We start from the raw sequence: 25,978 nt of genomic DNA on the forward strand, positions 1-25,978 counted from the left end.
CGAGGAAACGATCGAACGCTAATCGAAATCCTCGCGAAAACCATTTCTAATGAAACAGGTCGGCGGAAACAACATGTTCAAAATGCTATGGGATACGAACTTCACGTACGACTCCTCGATGCCGATCTACGAGAACCGACCGCCCAGCTGGCCGTACACCTTGGACTACAAGCTGTTCCACGACTGCATGATTCCTCCGTGCCCCACCAGGTCTTATCCAGGTCTATGGGAGGTCCCTATGGTGATGTGGCAGGACCTGAACGGAGGCAGATGCTCGATGGGAGACGCGTGCAGCAATCCACCGACTGCCGACGGCGTTTACAAGATGCTGATCAAGAACTTCGAGAGACATTACACGACGAATAGGTCGGTTTCGCGTACGGTTAACCGGTCGTCGATCCGTCGACGCGTTATTTCTCGAACGGTAAAGGGAAACGGGATTAATTTCAGGGCGCCGTTCGGACTGTTCTACCACGCCGCCTGGTTCACCCAGCCGCATCACAAGGAGGGTTTCATATCGTTCCTGGACACGATAGTCGCGATGGACGACGTGTGGATCGTGACGAACTGGCAAGCCATTCAGTGGGTCAGGAATCCTACGCCGTTACCATTGATGCACACTTTCGAACCTTTCGGGTGTAACTATCCGGTACGTATATCGTTAAACCACCGTTAAATCGATACCACGTCGCCCTTAAACATTCGAATCCGTTTTAAACGACCGCGCAGGACCGGCCGAAGAAGTGCAACAACCCGAAGGTCTGCAATCTCTGGCACAAGAGCGGCGTGAGGTACATGAAGACCTGTCAGACGTGTCCGGATATCTATCCGTGGACGGGCAAAACCGGGATACGAAGCAGTCGCATCGACAACGACGTCGATGCCCACGAATGAACGGACAGTGGATCGGTGTTCCGTGCGATCGAGGCCCAGCCAGCCTCGAGAATGATGAAGAGCACCGGCGTCCTTGCCTCTCCAGCAGCCACGTACATACCGCGAAACGTATCCAGGCCGAGTACGCCAACGAAATCGACTGTAGGTTGTAGAAACCGACTACGCCCGACATCACCACCACCACCACCACCTTCTCTCCCTTTGCTTCCCGGTTGCGGTGTGCCCTCGACGGCGATCAGGCAAGGAGCGCGTCGTCCGTTCCCGACGACCGCGTGGCATCGTGACCAGCGAAACGAAATCCCAGCCAGGTGGCAACGTGCTACGTGATATCGTATATTATATTAATGTACTCTGGGAGGTTGCAGTGGCGACACGTTGCATTCGAACGATCCGAGGTAACTCGATCGAGACGTATTTAATCGATCGTTAGACTTTTCATTGGCTTTGATCATTCGATTCGGTAGTCGATCGTGGATTGGATATTTATAATTCGTAGAAACGAGTGGCCAAGCTTGCGCGTCGAACCGTGTTTCCATTTCTCGACGCGAAGGAATCAATCAAACGAGGACGAGCATCGTTTCGTTCGATCCCGCGAACGCGATGCGAGAGATTTACCCGTAGGGTCGCTTGGGAAATCGCGAAACTCGATAGTCGAGGCATCGATCGCCTCGCGGTTTTCTTCTTTACCCCTCACCTTCTCCCGCAACATCCTCTCTCTCTCTCTCTCTCTCTCCACCCTTGCCACCCCATTCCTTCTCGTTCAACCCCTTCATCCTTGGCGTACTCGGCTAAATCCGATAGATCAATTAATTAATTAATTAATTACATAAACTATAACATTACCATCGTGGATGTGCAAACGAAAACTGAAATCGTCGGTCGCGAGAGGTTTCCTAAAAAAAAAAAAATGAAAAACGAAAAAATCGACACGGAGGTTCAGCACGCGTGGAGGTCACCGGGAGAGTGTTCACTTTGAAACTAAACGAAGTATCGTGCACACGAGGGGATCGCGTCGTGTATACTTTTTAGAACCTGAAACTGTAATACGCCTTTAATCAATAAATATTTCGCTACAATTCCTAACTCGCCACGCGCCGCTCCGCGTCTCAGCTCATCGCGAGCCAAGGTGAGTGAAACTAGTAATTAGTATCCGGAACTTGGAAAGGAAACAATATGGTGGACCAGGCGCTCAAACTGAACGAGTGGATCTCCTGCCATCGAACACCCTCTCCTCTACCCACGTGTTCGGTCCAATATTGCGCCATGTTGTTATATCCGCTCTCCTCCCAGGTCTGCAACGATTAGCAACGATCAGAACGGGAAAAGATCTTCGAGACGTCGCTTACCCTTTTGTTCTGCTCGATCCAAGCCAGCACCAGCTGGTTGCCCTGGATGGAACTCACTTTATACGACTTTGCGATGTACGCGCGGGACACTGTTCTCCGACCGCGTAATATTTCCATGTAAGATTGCAGCAGAAATAAGAACGGCTTAACGAACGACGCGTGATTAGACGCTTCCTGGAGAAACCTGACGATCGAGTTGGCGTTGCGCACTTGGTCGATAAGATCGTACGACTTTCTGATATTAATCCGACGCTTCAGTATCAACAGATAGCTCTCGAGACCCTGCGCGAGAGGATTGTACGGTTTGCGTGCGGTTATTTATCATTCCCGTTCGTTACTCCTACCTTGACGCAGTTGTAGATCTGCGAGAAGTTGTCGTACGCGATATTTCCCATGTACTCGTCGACGTCTTTTAGATACGTGTCGGTCAGCATAACGTTCCTAAGCGGTGTCGTACGAAAGACAATAAAATGCAAATCGTGGGTGAATCGCGCGTACCAACTCACATTCTCAGCTGCCAGATGAGCAAACAGGTCGTCAGACGCGACAGACTTTCTGGATCGCGTAACACGCAGGTGTCCGATCTGTAAGCTGAAGACGATCGTGCAGAATATTAATCTGGGAGGATTCGTAAGGTATCCTTACAGATAACGTTCTCGTAAAAATCGCGACAGTTCTCGTAAGATTCTAAGACCATCGCTGCGTCCAACATAAATTCCATGCAAAGGGAGTAGTACCACGTGATGGAGGAATAATCGATGTCCTCTTTGGCCAGGTAATACAGTTCGTACAGTAAATCGACTGCCTCGTTCACCCTCTTCGTCCATATCTAAAATAATCCAATTTTTTATTTTATCAAAGAATCCACTCGTACGGTAATGTACAGACAATTGCTTTACCATGATCTCTATCAGAGTCGGTAGAACGGTCAGCTTAATTCTGTTCAAATGCAAACAATTGCATATCTTGCAAATCAAGATCCCAAACTCCACACCTTCGTCCAGCTTCCCCTGCGATATCCTTTCGTACGCGAATAAATTTCAGTCGCACGCGAAGGATCGATAGTATTTCAAATGAAACCTACCTCAGTTCGTACATCGTCTGATAGATCCGCGCCAGTAGAATCATTTCCTCGGGCAGCTTCCAATTCATTTTCCTATCGATAATCCCTAACATCGATCTCTCCAGAGAGCGTATCATACCCCTCTCTCTGAACTTGCGGAAGATCTGCACGGCGGTCAAATAGATTTGTCCTTTCTCCGTGAAACAACCAGAGCCTTCGAACGCGATGCGAACACTCCGCAGCATCGTGAGCAGGGTTACCTTCGTCTCGTCCTGCAACTAAAATGCCATCGAGTTCGAAACCCACGCAAATCGTTTCACAGCAAACGTGCTTCGAACCATCGAGATCATGGCAAGTCGATGCAAGTAGATCGCCAACTCCGTTTTCTCGACGCTCTTCGACCCACTGTCCCGGTACTCTGGGAAGCCTCGCACCTTGTATCGGATCTTCTCGAACACGAGATTGTAGCAGATCGCCTTGCTGCATCGCGGTACCTCGCCTGCCAAGGTCACAGCTTCCGTGTAAAACTTCTTCGCTTGCGAGTAGTTGCCATACGCGACGTAAGCGTCCCCTGAAAGAACAGTCTCGTCCCAAGAAGCGATTTCAACCGAAACGAACTATAAAAATCGTTTACCCGTCAGCACCAAACTTCTCCCCTTGTCAATGACCGCGTCTGGAGTATCGACGATCAACTTCTCCCGCACCTTCAATATACCAATACTAGCAGTCGTAGCAGCGAGGTATTTGGTCGCGTAAAGGGGTTGCCCGGTCTGGATCAAACCTGAACTGTACTCTATCATGAACTTGACTAACGCGTTAATGTCACTGCTGCGCGAGATGTGATGGTGTAGCTTCCAGAAGACGTAATTGATCGTCTTTATACACCTACAGTTCCGATAATCTATGCAGCTGAACTGCTTCAGATGATAAGCCCACGTGTCGTGGATCGCTATATCAGAGGCCCACTTGGTTCTTCTCGCTATGTCGAAGTAGCTTTCTCTGAGCGATGGACTTAAATCAGAGGCAGGTTCTGGAAGAAGAACCGAGTGAGGATACGCGTAATTGGCACGTGGATCGAGGAAACACGTTTCTTTACCATCGCTGTCGCTAAAGATCGGCAGAACGGAGATCCTGCGAATGCTCATACCATCTCGCTTCCTCTCCGCGTCGCTGCTGTCTGGTACGAAGATACTCCGTCGAGGCTCGAATCTGTCGCGTTTCTCGTACATCCTTTGCGTCGTTCGTTTCATCGACTCGTCGCGCTTTTGGACGCAAAGTTCGATTTATTATAGAAACACGCTCGTACGCTCAGTGATCGACGAACCTCCGCGTCTTCTTTCGTGGAGAACGTTAAAAATTTCCCTCCGCCGCATGTGTTACACTTTCGAGCGTCCTTCTTGTAGATATCTATAGCCTTCTTGTGGTAATCGTTCTTCTGCTGCGGAGACAGCACCTCGTAGAAAAGCTTGCGATAAGAAGAGATCGTGAACTCCAGCAGCTTGCAATAGGCGTACGAAGGCAGGGTTCTTTTCGCGAAGATGTCTGCGATATCGAATGCGTTTCCTCTGATCGATCACGATCGAAAGTGAGAACGGATCTTAATCTGAAAGCCTCACTAACAGGACGGTTGACAGGCGCAGGTCACCAAGTGATGCATGTTGCTGAACGTCTTCTTCTCCTTGAACAAGTGGTACACTGTATCGTCAGCGTGGCAGTGCTGCCTCTGCACCATGCCACACTCCAAAATCCTCAATCGTAACATCTCTGCCACTGCTGAAGCGATAGAAGTGACACGATCACATCGCTGAGCGGTTCTACCCCGTATACAACGATCGATACTTTCCTTTCGACGTGTACACCGGCGCAGAGTTGATCATCGCGTTCTCCACCATGCTGCGCAGGAAGATCCTGCCGATGGTTGCCGCGCACTTGATCAAATCTTGCTCGTACGAGTTCATTCTGTTGTAGATGTCGATCCTCAAACCTGATTCGCGTTAGCAAATCGTTCGAATATAGAATTTATTAGAAGAGACAGAAATACGAAATCACCTGTGACGTCGCGATTGATCTCGACGGAAGCACGAGGCTTCTCCACTAGAATGCACACGTTCAAGGTGCTCATCTGGGTCCAATGCAAAGGCGGTGCCACTTCTTCGGGCATCAAGTACGCGGGAATCTTCACCAAAAACGACTGGTCAGGGAAAACGAGATCGTAGAGGGACACTTCTGCCGGTGATACCGTGATAAAGTCCAAAGCTTCGACTTGCAGGATCGACATTAGATACGCTTCGCACCAGCCGATAGAATTCTTGCTACGTTGCTGAAGAATTCTATAGGAGGAATCGTATTATATGTGATAGACACACGGACCATACCTCGATCGAACGAGAAGAATATAAGTTTCTTTACCTTTCGAGCTCCGCAGGGATCCCATCGACGTTCAAAAACTGACACGCGTACGCCGCTATGTAGTTCGAATCTAAACCTTCCAACGTCCTGATCATCAGCCTCTTGTCCTGGCAAATGCTAGCTTCGACCTGACTTAAATTATCCCACGAAACTGGTTCCATCATTGTCATGACTAGAACGACGTTGTGGTTGTTGAGAACGGAGGACAGAAACTGCCAGGAGAGTAGGTCCATGTGTTGCACGTCGTCCAAGATGATGCACACACGTCCAATCACCTAAACCGCGATAGAATAATAGTTTCAGATCGTTTCGAATTATAGCATTGCGAACCTTGTTCAATATCTCTTCGAAGATCTCGATGGTCTTCTCGTGGCGCTTCCAATCGGTGTCCTCACAGTATATCTCTGAATGAGGAAACTGGACCCTCATAATGGTGTTCAGATAACAGAAATCATCGCGCTTCAGAATTTCAGACAACGCGCTCAATAAGACCCTCTCACGATCGTCCACGGTCGCGCAATTCTCAGCTCTGAAGATCTGATCGAAGTGAAATCGATAAGTTCTTCGATGTTACCAAAGGATTCGTTCGATTTACTTGGAGAAATATGTAATGCAGCACTGCGTAAGCCTTCTCCGTGTGAGACGGGTGCAACGAAAGTTGAACGAACTTGATTTGTCTGTTCTGAACCATCGTGACGAAGGCGTCGAGGAGCCTGGACTTCCCGGATCTCTCGCTGCCCTGAACAAAACTTGTTTAAATCATTCGTGGTTTCGATATGAAAATTTGCTAGATTATTCCCAGGAAAACCTCGATAAGTAATCCGGAAAAAGTTCGTCCAGGCACTCCGATGTCGTCTAGGACATCGTTGAAATTCTCCAGTTCGTGAACTCGATCGAGAATAGGGTAGACAAGATACAAGTTCGACATCGATTCCGTTCTTCTGAAAGGGGGGATATCTAGATGTTCGTTTAAGTAACATACGCGATACACGATTCACAATGGAACATCGATCTTACAAATCTTCGTGCACGTATTCGTAAACGTGAACCTTTCCAATTCTTCTCAATACCTTGATACCTCGAGAACGAAATCTGTTCTTCTTCAAAGAGCTCTTCGACAAAGTGTCGTAGTCGCAGGATATCTACGAGGTGTATTTCTCATTGTCTCAAGCGGCGCGTATAAACGAATCGTAAAAAATCTTGTGAAACGAACCTTGTCGTATGAGATCATCGTCATCGAAATGGCCTTGTTGATGGGAGCACCGAAGACCATGTACTGCATCCTAACGACGTGACCGATTATCCCACAGAAGGCGATACCTGTCGACAGATTAGAGACAAAGAAATCCCGACTAGAAACTAGGAACTTACCGGTCGAGACACCGATCAGAACGGTCTTAACTCCAGGAACGCGTTTCGTTTCTTTCATTATCTCGAACGCGGACAGTAATCCGTTCTTCGAACTATTCTTTTCGTCCTCTCTGTTACCGTAATCTCTAATTCCGTAGAGAATGTAAAACGAGACGTCTTTTTCAAACAGATTCACCATGTTGATGCATCCAGCATTCGCTTCGATTATACTGCGAGAAAACAGTCAAAGTTTCGCGACTCTGCCAAGTTTAGAAACCAGTACCATCTGTACGTATCATTGAATGATGTTACTTTTGGATAATCTTGAACAATTCGTCTACCAGAGAGATCAACTCGTGAACTGTACACTCGAATGGAATTACACTAATGCAAATCACAGTGATCTGTCTCACTTCCGTCAGGTACTTCACCGGATCGTCACGATCGATCTGAAAAGCAAGCGTATCGACAGGATCGAGGACTCGATTAAATACCAATGAGCGTACCTGCGTCAGGACAGGCCTCAGCATGTATGTTTTCAAATGCTCGCCGATACCTCTTCGCAGCGCGTCGATCACAGAGATCCTAGCTAAGAGAATCATTAGCCTCTCGTTAAATTCGTCCACTTACTCACTGTCGAAACGCTTACTCTGAAATTGTATTAAATTGACGTCAGAGTCCACAGATATATCGGAGAGCAGCGACAACTCTGACTCTGTGTAACCAACACTTTGTCGCCTGTCGATCGAACTTTCGTCGAACGACGCGGTGCTCCGCCTCAGCTCGGATTCCGCTGGTGGTCCGATCACTTTGATGATCTGAAGATTCGTGATTCGTCGATACTCTCAGGACGTTTCTGACAACGATCGTCCCTACCTTAACGTTAGTCGAATCCTTGATGACGTACTCGTAGAGGCTGGGCGCGCAATGCGCCCAAGCGCTCGAGGACAACACGAGATCGCCTGGCAAACAGATTCTTCTCGCGTACTTGAGGTCCTCGATCGGAGTGCCGGCAATTACGAACTGTCTGGCCCTGTCGTCTCCAATTACTGAGAACGTCACCTCCCCGCTCGAGACGATCATCTCTACTGTTTAGACATTCGACGAGAAGGCTTTAGCTAGTTCTTTCCTGATTAATAGTAAAACGCTGCAGTGCCAGGCGATAATTATCATACACTTGGTAATAGTAACGATTTCCTGGATACGTTGCGCGCATAACACCACATTGTACACCAGCTTCGACACGAATTCGTCTCTGTTTACCTTCCACGCGGCTAGCATACCGTCCTCTGTGTACGATTGAAAAAAGTGGTAGGTCTTTCGCTTTAGTTTCTCAGCGATTAAAGTCGATAGAGACGTACGAGACATCTTCAACACGTCGCCCTCGTTGGTGTACACCTCCTCGATGATTACGTTCACGCAGCCGTTCAAAAGGGTGAACAGAGCCTGGCTGCCGCCGTTCTCCGCGCTCGCGTACCTCTCGCTGACCTCGAAGAACTGCACCATGTTGATTAGCAGCAGTACAGCGTTGAATTTCCGGAAGTTCTTCATCGTCAAGTCTTTCTCGTATATCAACTCGTCGGGCACGAAAGTGGCCATCGCGCGAGTGCACTTGTCGTTTCGATGGGCGAGCAACACCTGATTCGTTACGCGAATTTTGTAGAAAAGCGACACGTAGGAAAACGGGGACTAACCTCTCGCAAGTTTAAACTGTCTTGTTTGTATATAGGACCGATCACATCTGGCGTCCATGCAGTCTTCACATCGTTCGACTGCATCCCCCAATTAGTGTCCATCTCGAGTCTAAATGCGATTGGATTATCGTTTAAAATAATTGCTTGAAATTCCGCTGGATTTTCTAGGATCAATTCTGACGAAAAAATCGCAGCCACTCGATTGTTATTCGTTTCGATTGGCGAAGACCTGCGCGTTAAGGTAGACTCGAAATGAAAGGCTTTCCTGAGCCTGCGCGTTTACGAAAGGGGACGGGAGAACCAGAATGGGAGCCAGAGAGAGTGGGATTGATTTACTGACACAGACATTAGATAAATAACTTATGTATTTTGCGATTACATATTGTAAGGAGGAATGTCGGAATACTATGTTACTTATATTAAACTATGCTATAGTAGGAACCAGGTTCGTTTGTCGATTCGCAGCATGGACGAAAGCAAACGTAAGAACAAAATGGCTGCACGCCTTCGCCTCGGAACGACTACCATTCTCGAGAGCGAGCAAAACAAAGTCGGTGTAATTTAGCCGTGAACAAAAATAGGCGCGTTGCGAATCGAAAACAAAAAAAAAAAACGCGAAATTTCGGTGTACAACCGAACGTTTCGCGTGCATAAACCTTCCAAGACTCGTTTCTTCCGAGTCGTATGTATACAAATTAATTTCCAACACGCACGTGGGCAGATTTTCTTACATCGCAAAGAAACATTCACTCTTCTTCTATAAAAAAGAAAAAAAAAAAAGAAACAATAGTCTCGATCCTTTCGTATCACCCCTTCAATAGACATCTTAGTAGAATAGAATCTCTGGTATTAAAAAATATAGGCATTTATATATACTCTTTATATAAATCGACTCTAATTTCAGCAGAGAACGAATCCACTACGCTCTCGTTCGTTGCCAAAGTGTTTCCCTTCACCCAGTGAACTGTGACCAATCTTTCTACGGACATTTTCATTGATAAAAGAACTCGAAAACTAAAAAAGAAAAAAGGGTAAACTGAATAAGACTCTCATGGTCAACGTTAAAGGGAAGTACTCCGTTAAGAAACGTAGCGTCACAAAGAAAAATCTACGTTAAGAATAAAAAAAAGGAACAAAGTGATCTCTGATTAAAAAAAAAAGGGAGTAACAAAAAGAGAAGAAGAAAAGGAAACTGCTGTCGACTTTAACGCTAGCCACTTCTCGTCACAGAATTCGTAAACGCGAACGAAAGAAAAGAAAAAAAAAAAAGCAGAAACGAAACGTAAAATCCAATCCAAAGCGTAAATCAACTTAAAATTGCATTTCCGTAAAAAGAAGAGACGCGAACAAGGAAAAAAGTGAGAATGATCGTCAACGTCGAGAACAAAAAAGCTGGATGAACGTGTTTAAACTATCGATCGATCGAATATCCGACTCTACTCGGATCTCCTGCACTGTTTCGGGTGGTGAACGAAGGAAAACGGTTCGTTTAAATGTGTCGAGCATCGAGCGTTGTTCGTTCGACTTGGTGCTCTCGTACACAACAGCCAATCCCCGTTACGATCTCGTTTGATTGCACACCGAGACAACCGACGCTCACAGCATCCACTCGGTTTTTCTTTGACTAGAATCGAGAAACTTTGATCGCAAGTAGCCGAGTACTCTTGGTAACCCCCGACCTCGCGTCGGTCATCGCAATGCATATCTTAATTGACGCGTCGCTTAATTCTAATCGTATCGAATACTTTCGATCCTATCGATCCTCCGCCGTTAAACATCGCCAGCCGTTTCCCTGGAACGAGAATCGCTCGTGAAATGAAATTTTACCGCTGCACGTTCAGCAAAGGAAACTATCCAGGCGCTGAGTAGAATAACGCTCCCCCTTTCTATACGGCATATAGAACACTCTGTAAAAACAATGGAAAAATATTCAATTTCCGGAGGTCATTTTACTCAGCGCTTGCTGCTCGGGCTGCCAAACGTCCCGATTCTAGTTCCAGCGAAACCAGCCAGCCTGGGTATCGATCTTCGAACGAGCCATTCGAAAATCCCATACCAGCTCGATAAAGAATCTTTATCTCCACGAAAATATACATACATATATATACATATATAGTACCAATATCTATGTACGTGCATGTACCAGTTTGTACATGTCTTCGAGGTATCCGCGACAGTCTATAAGTATCGAAAAGGTACCTGAGTATTCCGTTATTTAAACGATAAAACGAATAACTTTCCCCACGAATCGAGCCCTTGAATTCCGACGAACTGTTCCGGTCTAGCCCTGAGGAGGGCCTAGCCTCGGTTCGTCGGAATGTCTCGAGCCGCCAGACGCTGAAGGTAACGAACAACCTTGACGCCTGGCATGGTAACGCCATTGTGTATCGCTTAAACTAGTAAAGAAAAAGTGTCCATAACTTGGATCGACCTCCTCGCCGAGCCGCGGCTCCCGACTCCGATCCTGAGTCGCGAGCGCGCGCGTGCGTCGTTGAAACTCCGGACGCGGACGGGTCCGCGTGGTACCGGAAGTCGCGGGACTTCTATATCCCGAATCGAGAGTCCTCGAACCTCAGAGCGCCACCGTTCACCCGTGGCAGCAACCTACGCGTGCTTCGACCTGGCGATGTGCAAGAAGAAGGACACTTTGTCGGTGCACTCGTGGCCGCACATGTTGCACGTGTACGGGTCCTTGTAGCCGTGGTAGCCCATGTGCACGGTGTACATCACTACGTTCCCGAACGCGATCTCGCAGTACTGGCAAGTGAACTCGTTGCTCACCCCAAAGCTTCGCTCGTTCCCGTTCTTCCCCTCGCTGGACCCGGGGCTGCTGGCTGACCGCGGTTCGAACGACTCTTCCGGTTTCACCGGCGCAGGCTGTTGCTGTTGCTCCTCGTCAGTGTCCTCTTCGATCACTCGACGCTCCAGCTTCACCGCCCTTCCTTTGCGTCTGCTGGTCCCCGTTGCTTTTGGCGAATTGTTAGCCACTGATCTCCGAGCGTTATTAGCTAGATCAGGTTTACTCAGATCCAACGGAGCCGCCGGTGCTCTGGATTCCATGCATAGATCCTCGTCCGCTAATCCGGAAGACTCGTCCATCTTGGAAACCCCGGATAGACAGTTGTAGTCGCCATTTGTAGTGATCTTGTTTCCATTCAAGTATCTCGTAGCGAGGTCCTGTGGCTCGTCTTCAGCCATTCTCTCGCCGTCGATCGCCTTCAGATAGTCCATCAGAGAGTTTGACCTCGATCGATCCAATTGTTTCTCAGGATTGCTGTCTTCGTTGGTAGGGAAGTAAGTAGTCAGAGGGAACGTAGGGAACATCTGAGCGTACGGGAACGTGACCGTAGGCTGGGTTTGCGCGGTTCCTGTTAAACCGTTCATGGTGGTGACGTTGTTTACGGTGTTCACACCGTTCGCACCGTTTATTGGGTTGATCGTCAGATGATGGCTAAGAGGAGATACTTGAGGCGGAACAACCAGGTGCGGTGAGGATATCGGGATCTGCATGTTGTTGTTCGTCGCCGCGTTGTTGCTTTGACTGGCATCCTCATCGGACTTGATTGGTTTCATTTTAGGGCCGCGTCGCGTTCCGTAGACGTCTATGATCGGTAACGGGTTCGGTGAACCGTCCGCGTTCAACACCATCGCTGGTTGATGAGAGTACTTCCTCAGATGGAGCTTCAACGAGTGGCAGTACTTGGTCGCGTACGAGCAATTCGCGCATCTGTATTGGTAGATGTTCGAATGCGACTTGAGGTGGCTGTTCAGCATCGACTTGTTCACGCACGAGTACGAGCACTTGTCGCACTTGAACGGTTTCGAGCCGAAGTGGTTCCGTAGGTGATACTCCAAGTGGTGCTTGTACTCCGTGACGAAGGGGCACTTTGGGCAGGTTAACAGCTTCTCGGCCTTGATGTGGCCACGGCTGTGCTCCCAGAACTCGAGTTTCGTGATCGCCACGAAGTTGCACTGCTTGCATCGGAACGTCTTCACTTTGCCCTGCGAGTTCAGCCGTGGAACTCGAAGTCCTGGTTCGTCCGCTTCCTCTGACTCCTGTTCCGAGCGTTCGCCTTGAGTGGGCGACAGCATGCTCTCGTCTTGAATGGGTCCAGACACCGACAGCTGACCCAGCACCGACTTCACGAAGTCTGGCGTCTCGCATTTCGTCGTGCAGTGCGTGGTTAGGTGCTCGGAGAATTTCGACCTGCGAAGAAGACGTTCTTTGCTTTAGAACAATTCTTTGCCCCAGCTTGCCTTCCATTTCCAATCGTTTCGAGAGACAAAGTGATCTCGTTATACCTATTCAATGTACTGAACGTGCAAATGGGACACTGCAACGCGTCCTGGCTAAGCTCGACGTCCTCGCTGGACGGTTTCACCGTGCTCGAGACGACGTCCATCGACTGTTCCGACTGGTGATCGTCCATCGCGTGATGTCTCGCGTACTCGAGTGGCGAGTCGCAATTCTTGAACATCCTCTGCGGGCTGTAATCGAATGTGCTGCACTGCATGTTGTTCGAATCCTGCGAGGTCGCGCTTCCCGGCGACAGGCTGCAATTCGCCGTCGACGAGGACCGTCTGCTCCTCGGCGAAGCGGAGTTGCTCGTGTAGTGATCAGGCGATACACCCGAATCGTTGTTCTTGTCCTCCGTTGGCTCCTCTTTCTGCGAATGCGAACGAGAATGTAGCGAATCTTCTCGAAGAAGAAGAAGAAGAAGAAGAACAGGGAATCGTAAAAAAGTTGACGAGGAACAGCTCGATGGGGGAAACGTCCAACGAAGCGAGAGGAAAATTAAGCAAAGTTGGGAAACTTTCGGTTACTAGGAGTTAGCTGGACTCCATCGAGTTAAGTGAAACGACATTTTGTCGATCGCGGAAGAGGAAGAAAGGGGAGGCCCTCGGGTTTGGGGATGAAAAAAAAAAACGAGAGGACGGACAAAAGGGAGAGACTCGAGCGAAGCGGGGCCGAGAGGGGTGAATAAGTTAAGGGCGAAAGGGAGAACGGAACAGTGGATTCGATCGGAGAGGGGTTGAAACGATTATTCACCACGATTCTATCGGCGATACTCCAGGCGGGCGTGGTTGGCGAATGGAGGGGATGCCGTTGCTCCTCGACAATGGTTTGTTGCTGTTGCTGCCGCTGCTGATTCGGCGCGTGTACCAAAGGCTCCGCCGTGTCCCAGTTCCCTCTCATCTTGTCACTCTGTTTACCAAAGTAAATAAGAAATTATTAATTCCGTCTAGAGCCGGTCGCGCTCCTTTCGCGAACTGTTTGGTTTTTTCTTCGCTTTTCAAACGGGTTCGACGCGAGCGAGAGTTCGAACGCGATAATTAATGCCGTGATTATCGACTAACACGTGTACTTGGAAGATATCTTATCCGAGCGACGATTGAATTTACGATTTACAGAGGAGAAATTAGATGTTTTTAGCCACCTCTCGGGGACAGATGCAAAAATTCGATGGCCGGGGGAAGAAAATTTGAATAGGATAAAGAGACGGACGGGAAACGGCTGAATCGAATCGATCCACCGTTGGTACAATAAGCTTGGGAAGGGTTAATACTTGCGAGGATTGTGCGAATTTCCGCGAAAAAGGGTACAGACAATCCCAAAGCGAATTCCGGGTAAAATCATTTCACAGTGTTTGCTAGTTGCCCCCGTCGTCCTTTCGCCTTGAACTCTAACAGAGGAACAAATCTCGTTGTACAGAGCAGAGCTAGACTAATTTATACGAGACGAGACAAAATCGCTGACGATAATTAATTTAATTAATTTGCGCACAGTGGAAATTCGAAGCACTCCATTTGTTTAAATCGAGAGATTGTCGCGGCCATCCTGCAATCGTACTAAACAGCAAAGTATTATACACAACCACGGTACTACGTTCGGTAATGGAAGCAATTATGGTCCCACTCGAGGATTGCGAATCGGCAAATAAACGCAAGCTAGCAAAATTTATTGTTCCTCCCGCGAATTGCTGGCCGAAGGTCGAACGGTACCAGGGTTGAGGTCTGGCTGATTTATTCAAATGGAGCACTCCCGTGGGCAGACCGGGTTGTTGGGAGATTCCGCTTTTGACTTCTGCCAGAAATCTTATTGTCCGTCTACCCCGTGGCCGACCATGGCCATAAATAAAATTCAAAGACATCCTTTCGCCTATCCCGCTATTCTACGCCGCTCGGGAATCGGTTGAAAACAAATAACCCTTGTCGGAAACGAGGCCGCCCCGACGGAAGCGAGGCGAACGTCGCCGCATGCAAATTTTCCCGCGTCCCCAGTAATATTATTTAGCCAGGTTTCCAGTGAAAAAGTCGAACGAATTTCGCGGCGATTGTCCCACGACTCACGGCATGCTTTCGACGACGCACGAACGTTCGCATACCATACTAAGGACGTTTACGAGTCGATTAAAGCGAACTCCTCGGCGCTCTCGCTTGTATAAAGTGAAAAAAGGCTTCGACAAAGGTCGAAGGAGGAGAGCCTTTCGAAATGCCAAGCACAATCACAACAGTAAATAGAAAAGCTATTGCCAGGGAACGGAATGGTTTCGTATTCTGAGACATGCTCGAGGTATGGATCCGCGGGAAAACGGATCGGTTACGCTGTTCCTGATGGAAAATCGCCATTAAACGTAGCTATCGTGGATCGCTGAATGTTCAATCTGCTTTGGTCAAACGAATGGACGAACCTAACCGCGGTAATCGACGATTAACCATTAGTTTTGCAATATTAAAACCGATTCTTCCACGGACTAGATACCGATCCTAGCCAGATTAGAGTTTACAAAGATTCTCGTCGCGCTGAATCACAAATAACGTTTAAAATCGTAGCTCGTGCGAGTATAAGAAGACAACGATACGAGCAGAATGAAAAATCTAGCGCGAAATCGAGGAACAATTAACGAGAGCACGTTTGCAGGCGTCGCAGATTCTCATCGATCGTCGCACGCGCGAGCACCGGCGTTATGGCGAGTGGGAAAATAATAATCGACGAGCATGGTCGCGCGGTTTCTCGTCTTTTTTAAAAGCCAAAAGAAAGCGCGGAGAGGGGAGGGGGGGACACGAGGAGACGAGATAGATTTGCGACCAAATTCACGGGGGAACGCGTAACATTTGTTTTTTTCCCGACCATCCGGATCGCTCTCCCGACATGTTGAATTTCCTCCGTGTTTGTTTCCACCGATCCCGTGGCACGATGTTGTTGCCGTGGATCGCGACACTTTTCGAAGCACGCGAACTAAACAACGGCCAATTTCGACGCGCGCGTGTACCTTTATAGAAGAGTCGATGATTCTCGGAACGGGGCGGCGAAAGAAAGGGAGAACCGACGTCGTTGTAGATCTCCGTACTTTCGACTCGTACAGCCGTACACACGCGCACACATACACGTACACACTACGCACAAAAATTGAACGTTTTATTTAATCCGACGGAACAAACGAACGGCGTAAAAAGTCCAATGATCGTCGTACCGTACCGGGAACGATCGAGCACGCGCGTACAAACGGTATAGGCAGCCGTGATCGGCGATCGTTCGATACTCGCGCGACAGGGACCGATTCGAACACTTCTCGCAATATCCAAGACCCGGTAGACGCTCGCAGTAACAGTCGGATTGCGATAGATAACAAACGAACGAACCTCGAACCCGAGATCCCCAGCTTCTTCCAGCTCCGTGGACGGCTCGAGCGTTCGAGGTGATCCTGGATCCTGCACACCAGTGACACTGACTCGATCGCGCGAACTTTGGAAAGGTCCTTGCCCCTCTAAAGGAACGGGGTAACGCGATAATGGATCGGGATAAGAATTGTTCGCGAGGAAAAACGTGCGTGCCGTGACAAGTGAACGCGCGAACCTCGACCCGGCCTTCGAGTTCCGCGTGAACGCTCGAGGTCGACTGACGACGTCCTAAGTCCCAAAGTGGAATACCGGCTTATTTGTGGATCGTGCCGAGGGGCAACTACCCTCTCCCTTCGCCCGTGGCAGCTTGTCCAATCGTAGCCGCGGCATCCTTACGGATTCAGACTGATTTTTGAATACCCCACCCTTAACCGCGCCATGACCACGGCGAATTCGATGCCTCGCACGCTTTTTCCACCCTCCCACCACGCGCGCCGTTATCTCTTAACTCTTTCGCGATCCTTCCGTAACCCACGCGCCCTCTCTTCCACTTCCTCTTTTCGATTCCATGCTATAAGTATTCGGAATTTTTATGGTTTTAACATGCGACACGCTTTGTTTTCAGACGTTTCGATACGGATTTTTTTTCCAATTTTTTTTTTTTTTTCTAATCGAGTCTACGCGTCTCGGATAAGTTCGCGGTGGTTTCACACGTCGCGGACCAGAGATCGAGTTTAAAAATACGAGATCCTCTAATTAGCGTGAGCGATTTCGGGTGGTGGAACGAGGGAACGCATGCGCACCCTTTTCTTTTTCCGTCGAGAACGGTCTGCTTTCTCTCCCGCTAGACAGATCGCACCCTTTCCCCTGTCACGGAAAAGCGTCTAGCGAAACCATTAGCAGACCCCCGATCGTCCTGGCTCCAAAATTACAGAAAATAACGTTTCAGAGTTTCAAGGTTTCCCGTTTCACCCTGGTATTTTAACACAAAGATGCGGCCGAGAGTTCTTATAAAATCGTCGAATCCAATGAAACGGCATGCAAAGCGCGTCCTCGAGGGGTCCTCGACGGGTCGAGCGTGTTTAAACCAACAGGTACAGGGGTTTCTCTACTATAAATCGTCCTTTAACCCTTTCGCAGTCGAACGGGGGAGGAAAAAGTTTCGAAGCCGTAAAGGCTTCATCAAAAAATCCCCTTTAACCCTTTCCCTCTAATCTGCTTTCTCAAACGGGAAACTCTCCCTCTCTCTCTCTTTCTTTCTCTCACATTTACGACGCTTTTACAGTTACGCTCCTCGTAGAGCGCAAAAAGAGGGACGTATGAATTTCTAACTGTTCATCCCTTTTCCTTCGTCCGGAGAACGCGACCCTTTCACGACCTTGTTTTTCGAATCCAGCAAAAAAAGCCTACTCTTACCCCGTACGCTATTTTACGCCGCTTTTACGCTCGACCGTATACAACGCTTTACCGAATTTCCCAATAAAGCGGCGAGAAAAATGTGCGAAGCTTTCGCCGGACGTTTCGAGAGTTGCGACCCGCGTTTATTGTTCAGTGCTCCAGTTTTCCAGTTTCACGGGACTCCCTTTTCCCGAAGTCCCGTTTACGAGGGCCCAGGAATTAAAACGTAATAAATAATCGCGAAGGTTTTTGCGAGCGTCGCTGAGCACCCCCGCGTACCCCTTTGCGACTGCGCCTCGAAAACTTATTGTTCTTTCTCGGGGCCCTTAACGCCGGCCGCGCCGTTTTCTATGTTTGTCATAAATATGGCAGGAAACGAATGCGCGCGAACATTAGCTAGGATGAACCAGCGACAATCACCTTGGCAATAAATAACACGATTAGCCGGCCACGATCTATATTCCCAACCAGACCGGTTCGTACCCTTCGACAACCACCTAGTGCAATACCTAAGCTAAGAATCCAGCCATAGATACGCTCTACATTTACCGAACCGTTGAAAATTCGCTGGCCATTGTGTCCCGTAATCCTTTCTTTCGCTTCCACTCGCGGATCCACTTTGCCGTGTCCTTCTATGGTTGGAAAAACGAACGCGCGAATGACGAAACGTCGCGCAAAACGAAACGGGACGTCCGACTATCGTTACCGTTGGTTGTTAGACTCCGATCAGAGTCGAGTCGACCGATCTCTTTATCGTCACTTTGGCTAAAGTTAATACCCGTACCTAGCAGTTTCGGGAATCGCTGGAAATAAAGCGTCCTAAATGGAAATAATAGGCTCGCGGGTTATTCGGGCGTACTTAACGCGTGGTTAAAGTACAGAGTTCCGGGAACCGGTGAAAAGAAGGGAAATAACCCTGTAGAAATGCACTAAAACAATAGAAGGGTAGATCGTCCCGGGGCGGTACACTTGGGCCGGCGCGTTCACGTGGAGACAATGGATCGCAGGTCTAACTTGCACCCGTTCCAAGAAGGTGCGATTATTTTTATTGTACCACCTTCCCTCGCGGCCTGAACGGACCGCTTAATTGGATTAACTCCGTTCGAGTATTCGAAAAAACCGCAACAGTTTAACAGTGGACAATAAGTCGTTGGAATGCCCATTCGAGAACCACTTTGCCACACGCGTTCGCATGGAGTAAATCCAATTAGCCGAATTATCATTTCGATCCCCGCTTCCGTCGTTCTGACATTCTTGCTTGTTTACGCGTTTGTCGTACGCCGGGGGAATTTGTGGACAATTAGGGGGGCCATAGATCGATAAGACCTAAGTGGTTAAGAAAAAGAGTTCGACTAACGAACCGCTCCACCTCGAGGAGGGCTCTTTAGCTTTTCGATAATCGGGTTAAGCATTTTCGAAACCCGTTACAGGACAGCCAGAAATTACGGATTTGCGCGTTTCGTTTCCGCGCTTGCAGAATACCGGGTCATCGTTTTCGAAAATTTACAAGCCAAGAGCTTAGTTTTTATTGTCCGCCCGTTCCTCGAGTCGAGCGCGCGTACTGTTACCTTGCTAACGGGTTTAAAGCACGGGAAACTTTCTCTCCTACCCTGTCGCCTCTTCTTCCCGTCCTTTTACCCATTCACGAGTCTCTTCAACGTCCCGCTACAAAATCTTACTATCGCGCGACCAGCCTCCAACCCTCTGGAACGCGACGTCTACATCCTCGCGAAATAGCGAGACGAGTCGACGTCAGTGGAACCCGTGCAATTTTCGATTCGAAGCAACTCTTTTCCAGGAGGCGAAAGAGGTCGTGGGCCCGGTTGGACAATTTGCAAAACCGTTACGCCCAATGGTAGCAATAATTCGAGCGAGCCGGCTTCGACATTGTTTCGAGGCGAGGGCCCACCCTTCCCACGACCCTTTCCTTTCCTTCCTTCCTTCCTTCCTCCCTTCCGCACCCCCTTTCTTTATACACCCTCCGTGTCCGACTGTCCCTACCTCGACGTCTTGCTTTCGCATTTTCGAACGACCTATATAATCCACGGAAACTGAGGCCCCGGCTGAATTTCTTAGTATCGAGTAACGAGTTATCGTACAATTGCAAACCGGATTTACAGCACCGGTAACGAACTACCTGAGGTACCGAACGGCTTTCCGGGTGAGAGGATACGACGCGCGTCCACTGGTGCTACGACCGATCTACTGTATTTTAACCCTTTCGTAGAAAACAGCGAACAGAATTCGAAGCAGCGTTTACGAAATCGAGTCTGTTAGGCGGCCACGTTCTGGACGAATTTTCGACGCATTCAATGGATAATAAACACCTGACAGTCCTTCTAGGAACTTTCTGCCAACCGGTTGCTCGTGATTATTACTAAAATCAATACACGCCTTCTATTTTCCACACTTGACGAAGACGCCACCGGGTCCCAACCAAGCAATTGTTAATCTTCCTAACTGCTTTCGCGGTTGTTGCGTGTATCGTTGTTTATGCCCCGTGGCGAGGGGTTGCGAGACGCGGCTCTCACGCACGGATGGAACACGCCTCCCGAGGATCTCTCTGCTCCGTCGATTCGAGCGATTCTCGTACGGAAATCGTCGACGAACGCCAGGCATATTTTACGCAGAAGAAAAAAAGGAACTCGATCGACGAACAGGCATGGAAACGCGCATCCCCTTACCTGAGCGTGGGTGTGTCGAGGCTCGTTTAAACAGCTGCTCGGTAACCCCTTTCGCACCCCTCTCGAGAGAACGAGTCTCGAAATTTTGCCAGAAAAATATTTTCCCGTTCCGCCCTGCAGCAGCCGCACGATAAATACGTCGCGTTCTCCCCTGGAAAAATATCCCTCCCTTTGTCTCGTGAAATTTCTTGTCCCCGTCGACGAGAACCACATCGACGGCGACATTTTTTCCCGATGACCAACGGATTTGCCGAAAGAGTAATTTTCCAGCGGCCTCGGGTAATCGACGAGCGCGTGGAATGTTAACGCGACCGACTTTAACGAGGTTGAAAGTCGGTAAACGAGCTTGAAAACGCACAAACGAGCTGCTTATCACGATCCAACTACGATCCCGCACGGTTTTTCAACGGCTTTGACTCATCGCCCCTGCTAATGCGGTTTACTTTTTTATCGCTGACCCCTGATTCTTTTGTCGTTTTGTTAACCGACTAACCGTTCCGTATCGATCACGACCGTTTACGCAAACAACGAGTTTCACTGGCTGTTTACCGGATCGACGATAGAGAATGGGTTGTCCTCTTACGTTGCACGCGATCGATTTCGTCATAGTCAGACCATCGGATCGAGGCAGCATCTTCGACAGTTTGGCCTTCGTCTAGTTGAAGTCTCTGACTCGTTGATCCCGATATTTTTACGGGCGCAAGGTGGTTTCCCGTGATGGCCAGGTTCGCTCCCGTGGATCACCGGCGTTTACGGTATTATTTTTCCACTCGGGATTAACCGCAACCGTTTCACGGTAATCTCGGAAGCTTCACGAGACAATGGCGGGGTTGTTATCGTGTTTGGACGACGGCTGTTTACCCCGCCGCTTTTCAGGGAAAAACAGCAACGGAGTCATCGATGTTTTTTGGGGGTAAAACTCCACGGAGAATCAACCAGGAGCTAAGCGATCGATGACGCGCGTTTTTAAACAAACTTATCGCGACGTACGACTCGAACTGTGCACAGCGATTAAAAATCGTCGCGATTGCAAACGCGCGCGGCGCTGGAAGATCGATGAACGAGATTTCTCGTGGGACGAGGGAAAAAAAACCGGGAGACGGTTCCACGGTAGATTTTTAAGAAGAAGCGGCGGTTTCCAAGGAAACGAACGGATCGGTGAATGAGACGAAGACTCGTGCCCCGACTCCTTGTTCCGGGCAACGGTCCAGGGGTCCGAGAACTCGGCGAAATGAATAGAAAAGAGCAGAACGGTGGCCGAGGATGTCGTGGTGGCCGTCCGCGGCTGCAGCGCAGCCTGCAACGCACAAATGGCGCCCTTCTATAAGGACAAACAACTGACAGCTGACCCACGCTCGTGCTGGCTTGACCTATACTTACGGTTCATCTGCTGACACCACCCATGCTCCCTTTCCAGTGTATACCTCGCGATATACTTGCAACCAGCGATCGTGATATCGAGTCTTTTTCCAAGGGATGTCGTCGAGTCATCCCGTCCCTTCGTTCACGAAAGAGTTGAACATGAATATGGTACTCTGGCTGGACTCTAGCGTGACACGTAATGAGAAAAGAAAGTACGGAACTCGATCGATCCCTTCAACGAGCACCTTCGAGAGCTACGGTCGTCGCATTAATCTCACTTTGCCGGACATCGAGGCGTTTTGTTAAAAAGAGAGGAAAGAATAGGCAAGGAGAAGAAAGGGAAAAAAAATGGTAGCGGCTGAAAGAGAGACCCCTAAGTGACGACTCGGCGGTCAGTGGTGGCCGGTGGTAGTCGCTTTCCGAAATGGATTTTTTTTCTCCCCTGATGCATCCCCCCCGGCTCCACCCCTGCGTGAAACGGTCCGTGCGGAGGCTGCGTGCGGATTGAAGGGCTCTCGATATTCAGTGGCCGAATCCACTCCGTGCCAGTTCTACCCACAAGTCCGCGTGTTCGTTCTTTCCCGACCCCCTCGTCTTTCCCAGCCCTCGTCCTTTCTTCCTTTCTCCCCGACTTTTTATGCTCCCCGTAAATTCGGGAAAACGGGCATCCCCTGTCCCTCTCTCTCTCTCTCTCTCTCTCTCTCTCTCTGCCGCGCATCATCCCTCGTCCGCCCTTCTTTTCTTTTTCTTCCTTCTCTCCTCTCTCGTCTCCTCGTTCCAACTGGTTTTTCCGAGCGCGTGGCGCGACTCACGTCGCTTATAATAAACACACACTCGGGGGATCGTTGGTCGGACACGGGAACAAAACAGGGCTGCGGCGCTGTCGACGTGAATCGAGAGCGAAAAAAAAAAACGGGAAAGAGAGGAGAAGCAGATTATTAGACGGAAGGAACAGGTTTAGAAAAAATTCTACTCACCCCTGGAATGCGACAAGGGGATCGATCGAATCTCGCGAGGGTACAAACATTTTTTTCTAGCCCCTTTCCATCGGAGGCGCAAGGTGTCATTGAACGAGCAGAGTACCCATTAGCTTGCGCGGCGATTTTTTGTCGGTACTCATCTTTCCGTGTGTTTCTCTCGGATTACTCGAAGCTGGACGAGCCGTTCTTTCAAGCATCTGGCTCGTGCTTCGTCCTCGAGGTCGATGATCGCTTTCCAGATCCTGATCTCGGTCTTTTCTCCTTCGATTTTCTTTCTCAGGTCTCCTTTCAAAAATGGCTCCGCTCGACCGTGTCCAAATAACGGTCGTCCACGCGATAATCGCTGTCCACTGATTTTTTTACCTCAAAGGATTCTCCCGGCTGGATCCTGATCGTTCGAATTTTTCCGGGAACCCACAGGACGCGAATCCTGTGGACATCGCGAAGTCTCGAAATTTCTCACTGACCACCAGGGTCCCCTTGGAGATCGTCGACAGAGACGGCTGCGAGACGAATCGAAACCGGTGCAATTTTCAGATCGCAGGATGATTCTCGCGAAGGGCGCGCGCGTACCAAAAGAAGGGAGAGAATGGCGCGTCGATGACGGGTCCGGAATCGGCGGGACTCTGGATCGGTTACGAACGGTGCGAACTCGCACCGCTCGTAACCTGATAAATAAGAAAGCCGGGGGTCACGGTACCACGAGAGGGGTCAACTATTGAACAATGCCGGGTGCGCGGCCTTTTCACCCCTGGGTTAATATGCGGGCGACTAAACATCGGCGCCGGACAATGCAAGATTTATAGATCGAAGCATACGTGACCATTGTCCAGCCAGATTCCGGCCCCAGACCGTCTGAGAGATTTTCGAAAACGGCCGCTGCAGCCGTCGCCTCGCTCGAATCCGCGGCGATTGTCGGGTGAGAAAGGACGGAATCACATTTTCACCCCACATTACGGAAAACCGGACACCCCCGGGTGCGTGTGCGGACTTAATGACTGACCGGGCCTAATAACGAAACGTTTCAACGTATTTACGGATCGGGAAAGCTGCAACGGGGCGGCTCGACAGCCTGGGAGGACCAAAAAATTCGAACGGCCGGGATCTCGACGCTCGCGTCAACCGAGGAAGGCGCCTTTCGCTTCGTTACTTCGTCCATATGTCGCGCGACAGATTCCCGACTAAATTTCATCGACGACGGCTATATCGCCTCGCTGTTTCGAATCGTCGCGGGTAACAGGCGTGCGACGAACAACCGCGTAATCCAGCGGTCGTTACAACGGATTTGCGCTGTCGGATACCGGTTCGAGCATCATTTTTGGTCGAGCCGCTTAATCGGATTTCGTTTCGCAGAAACGAGGAAACGCGTGGTCCACGCGAAGGCTCCGATCGTTTTCATTTACAGGCTTTTTTTTTGTATCGACTGGCGAGGGGCTAGCCGGTCCTGAAAGGGCGGAGCATGGGGCTGCTGCACCCTCCTGGCACCCATGCCAGAGGGGTGGACAGGCGGGAGAAAAGGGAGGTCGCAGGGTGGCCAAGGCGCACGCGTTAATTCTGGCCACTTTTCAAACGTTCTTACCCTTGTGGCCTTCCTTTCTCTCTCTTTCCCGTTTTTTTTTTTTCCCTCTTCCTCGTTGTCCGCAGCGATGGTCTTCACTCGTCCGTCAACGTACAGGTACCGTCGTCCGCGTATCGTCTCCGATTATTCATCCGTTGGAGTCGAGCGAGCACATTTTTCGAGACAATTTTTAAGGAACGCAATGCTTCCACGCGAAGCTCCTTGATCGTTCGAAGTAATTCGAATCTCCGCACACACACGGATTCCTGGAAAATCCGCAAAAGGGAAAAACGAACGCCCATCGGTGCCGAGCCGTCTCTCGGACGTCCTCTCCTCCCTTGCTCGTTTTCCTCCCTTTTTTTCTCTTCTCCCTCTCTCTCTCTCTCGTCTTTTTTGTTACGCTGCGTCGACACACGATACGACCCCAAGCGCGTGCTTTCCCCGTGATTTCCGCTTTCCGCCTCAGCTGCTCCTCTCCTTACCCTATTTATAGAGCCATTTTACGTATATATCCGACGATCTCGAGAGGAATACGGAACTCGACGCGCACACGCAAAGGTGCCAGTAAATTTCCTCGGTGTTCCTCCGAGCCGAGGAGACACGCGTCGCCTTGAGAAACGCACGCGAGCCGCGGGCCGCTTCCTCCTTCGCCACTTATCGCGCTTAATCGTCGCGACGAGTTCTCTGGGTGTCAACTCTTGGGGATTAGCGGTTAACCAGCCTGACTCTTCCTCTTCTGTTACGTTGCATCGCGACATCGAGCATGCCACTCCTTTCGCGAACCACTCCAAACGAAACTTTCGTTTCCCTCCAGGCTGAATAAAAATCGGGGAAAATCGTTTGTTAAGATCACCGCGTTTCTGCAGATCACCGTAGGCAACGCGACGACCGAATGCCGTATAAATGGGAATCCTCGACAAAAGGAGCCAAACGGTGGCCATTAAGAACGCGTTTTAATGCACTGCACCCGGGCGGCCGTGAAAAGCGACGAGTAGAGTAGGAAAAATGCGGATAAAAAAAGAGGAGTCCCCCGACGCAAATGAAATCCGCATCGGTCGGGACGATCGATCGATCTACGACGTCATCCTCCGATTGTTCACCCGCCATACACGTCCACGTACCTATGGACGTGTTTTTCCGGAAAATCGTATTGTCGCTGACTGTTCCTGAATATCTGATCGAACGTTCACAGCTGTCCGCCTTGGATACTTGACGTAGAATTATAAAACAATCAAATTTTAATCGTCCACGATATCCTCTGAAGGTGCGACTCGAGAGGAGTCGCGCTACGTCAGTATCTAACTAGAGGAGAATTGAAAAGGGTAAGAGGGTTCTAAACAGGGGCGATTATAAAGCCCCTTCCGTGAAAGGATCACCTGTTGCTGGAAGGGATGTTTTAATTTTTTTTTTTATCGTACACCATCGATCTCGTGTTACAATCCGCTCGCACAATAGGTATCAACCTGTTGAGAGAAGGGGAGCTTTTTTCGTTCTATTAGACACGCGGTGCGCCATAGGGGAAGGGTGCGTGGAGTCGTTTTTTTTTCTGTTTTTTCTATCGAGTTTTTACACCGATCGACAAAAAACCACCCTGCATCGGATCGCCAAGTGCGGCTA

The 25,978-nt window shown here is 49.5% G+C and overlaps 4 protein-coding genes across 5 annotated transcripts in view; 1 reads left to right on the forward strand and 3 right to left on the reverse strand.

Annotated features, from left to right (window-relative positions):
• Cda5 (Chitin deacetylase-like 5) overlaps positions 1-1,051 on the forward strand; it is a 36,225-nt gene extending 35,174 nt beyond the window's left edge. For both annotated transcript variants that reach the window (XM_076897107.1, XM_076897106.1), the window contains exons 14-16: positions 59-366; positions 451-649; positions 730-1,051. In XM_076897107.1, the coding sequence (XP_076753222.1) occupies positions 59-366; positions 451-649; positions 730-894 (672 nt within the window). In that variant the 3' untranslated portion in view covers positions 895-1,051. The remainder of the gene's footprint in view (positions 1-58; positions 367-450; positions 650-729) is intronic.
• A 979-nt stretch (positions 1,052-2,030) lies between these two features.
• Positions 2,031-6,766, reverse strand: LOC143424897 (adenylate cyclase type 10). The gene is given in 18 exon segments (XM_076897260.1): positions 2,031-2,186; positions 2,241-2,522; positions 2,585-2,681; positions 2,747-2,831; positions 2,886-3,069; positions 3,140-3,260; positions 3,325-3,581; positions 3,642-3,874; positions 3,938-4,333; positions 4,400-4,565; positions 4,628-4,845; positions 4,924-5,079; positions 5,150-5,287; positions 5,353-5,633; positions 5,713-5,987; positions 6,043-6,249; positions 6,308-6,653; positions 6,730-6,766. Coding segments are annotated over 17 exon segments (3,585 nt in total). The 5' UTR covers positions 6,641-6,653; positions 6,730-6,766.
• Positions 6,767-6,775: 9 nt separating this feature from the next.
• On the reverse strand, positions 6,776-8,145 carry LOC143424898 (adenylate cyclase type 10-like). The gene is made up of 7 exons (XM_076897261.1): positions 7,939-8,145; positions 7,712-7,880; positions 7,569-7,651; positions 7,375-7,511; positions 7,084-7,292; positions 6,926-7,032; positions 6,776-6,790 (listed from the first exon to the last, which is right to left on the reverse strand). Exons 1-7 carry the CDS (start codon positions 8,143-8,145, stop codon positions 6,776-6,778), a joined length of 927 nt encoding a protein of 308 aa, XP_076753376.1.
• Positions 8,146-11,360: 3,215 nt separating this feature from the next.
• On the reverse strand, positions 11,361-13,890 carry Hb (hunchback). Its single transcript, XM_076897146.1, has 3 exons — positions 13,807-13,890; positions 13,059-13,423; positions 11,361-12,963 (listed from the first exon to the last, which is right to left on the reverse strand). Exons 2-3 carry the CDS (start codon positions 13,268-13,270, stop codon positions 11,361-11,363), a joined length of 1,815 nt encoding a protein of 604 aa, XP_076753261.1. The 5' UTR covers positions 13,271-13,423; positions 13,807-13,890.
• Positions 13,891-25,978: the final 12,088 nt, after the last annotated feature.

The sequence above is a fragment of the Xylocopa sonorina genome, chromosome 6 (genome assembly GCF_050948175.1).
Source record: "Xylocopa sonorina isolate GNS202 chromosome 6, iyXylSono1_principal, whole genome shotgun sequence".
Classification (NCBI taxonomy): domain Eukaryota; kingdom Metazoa; phylum Arthropoda; class Insecta; order Hymenoptera; family Apidae; genus Xylocopa; species Xylocopa sonorina.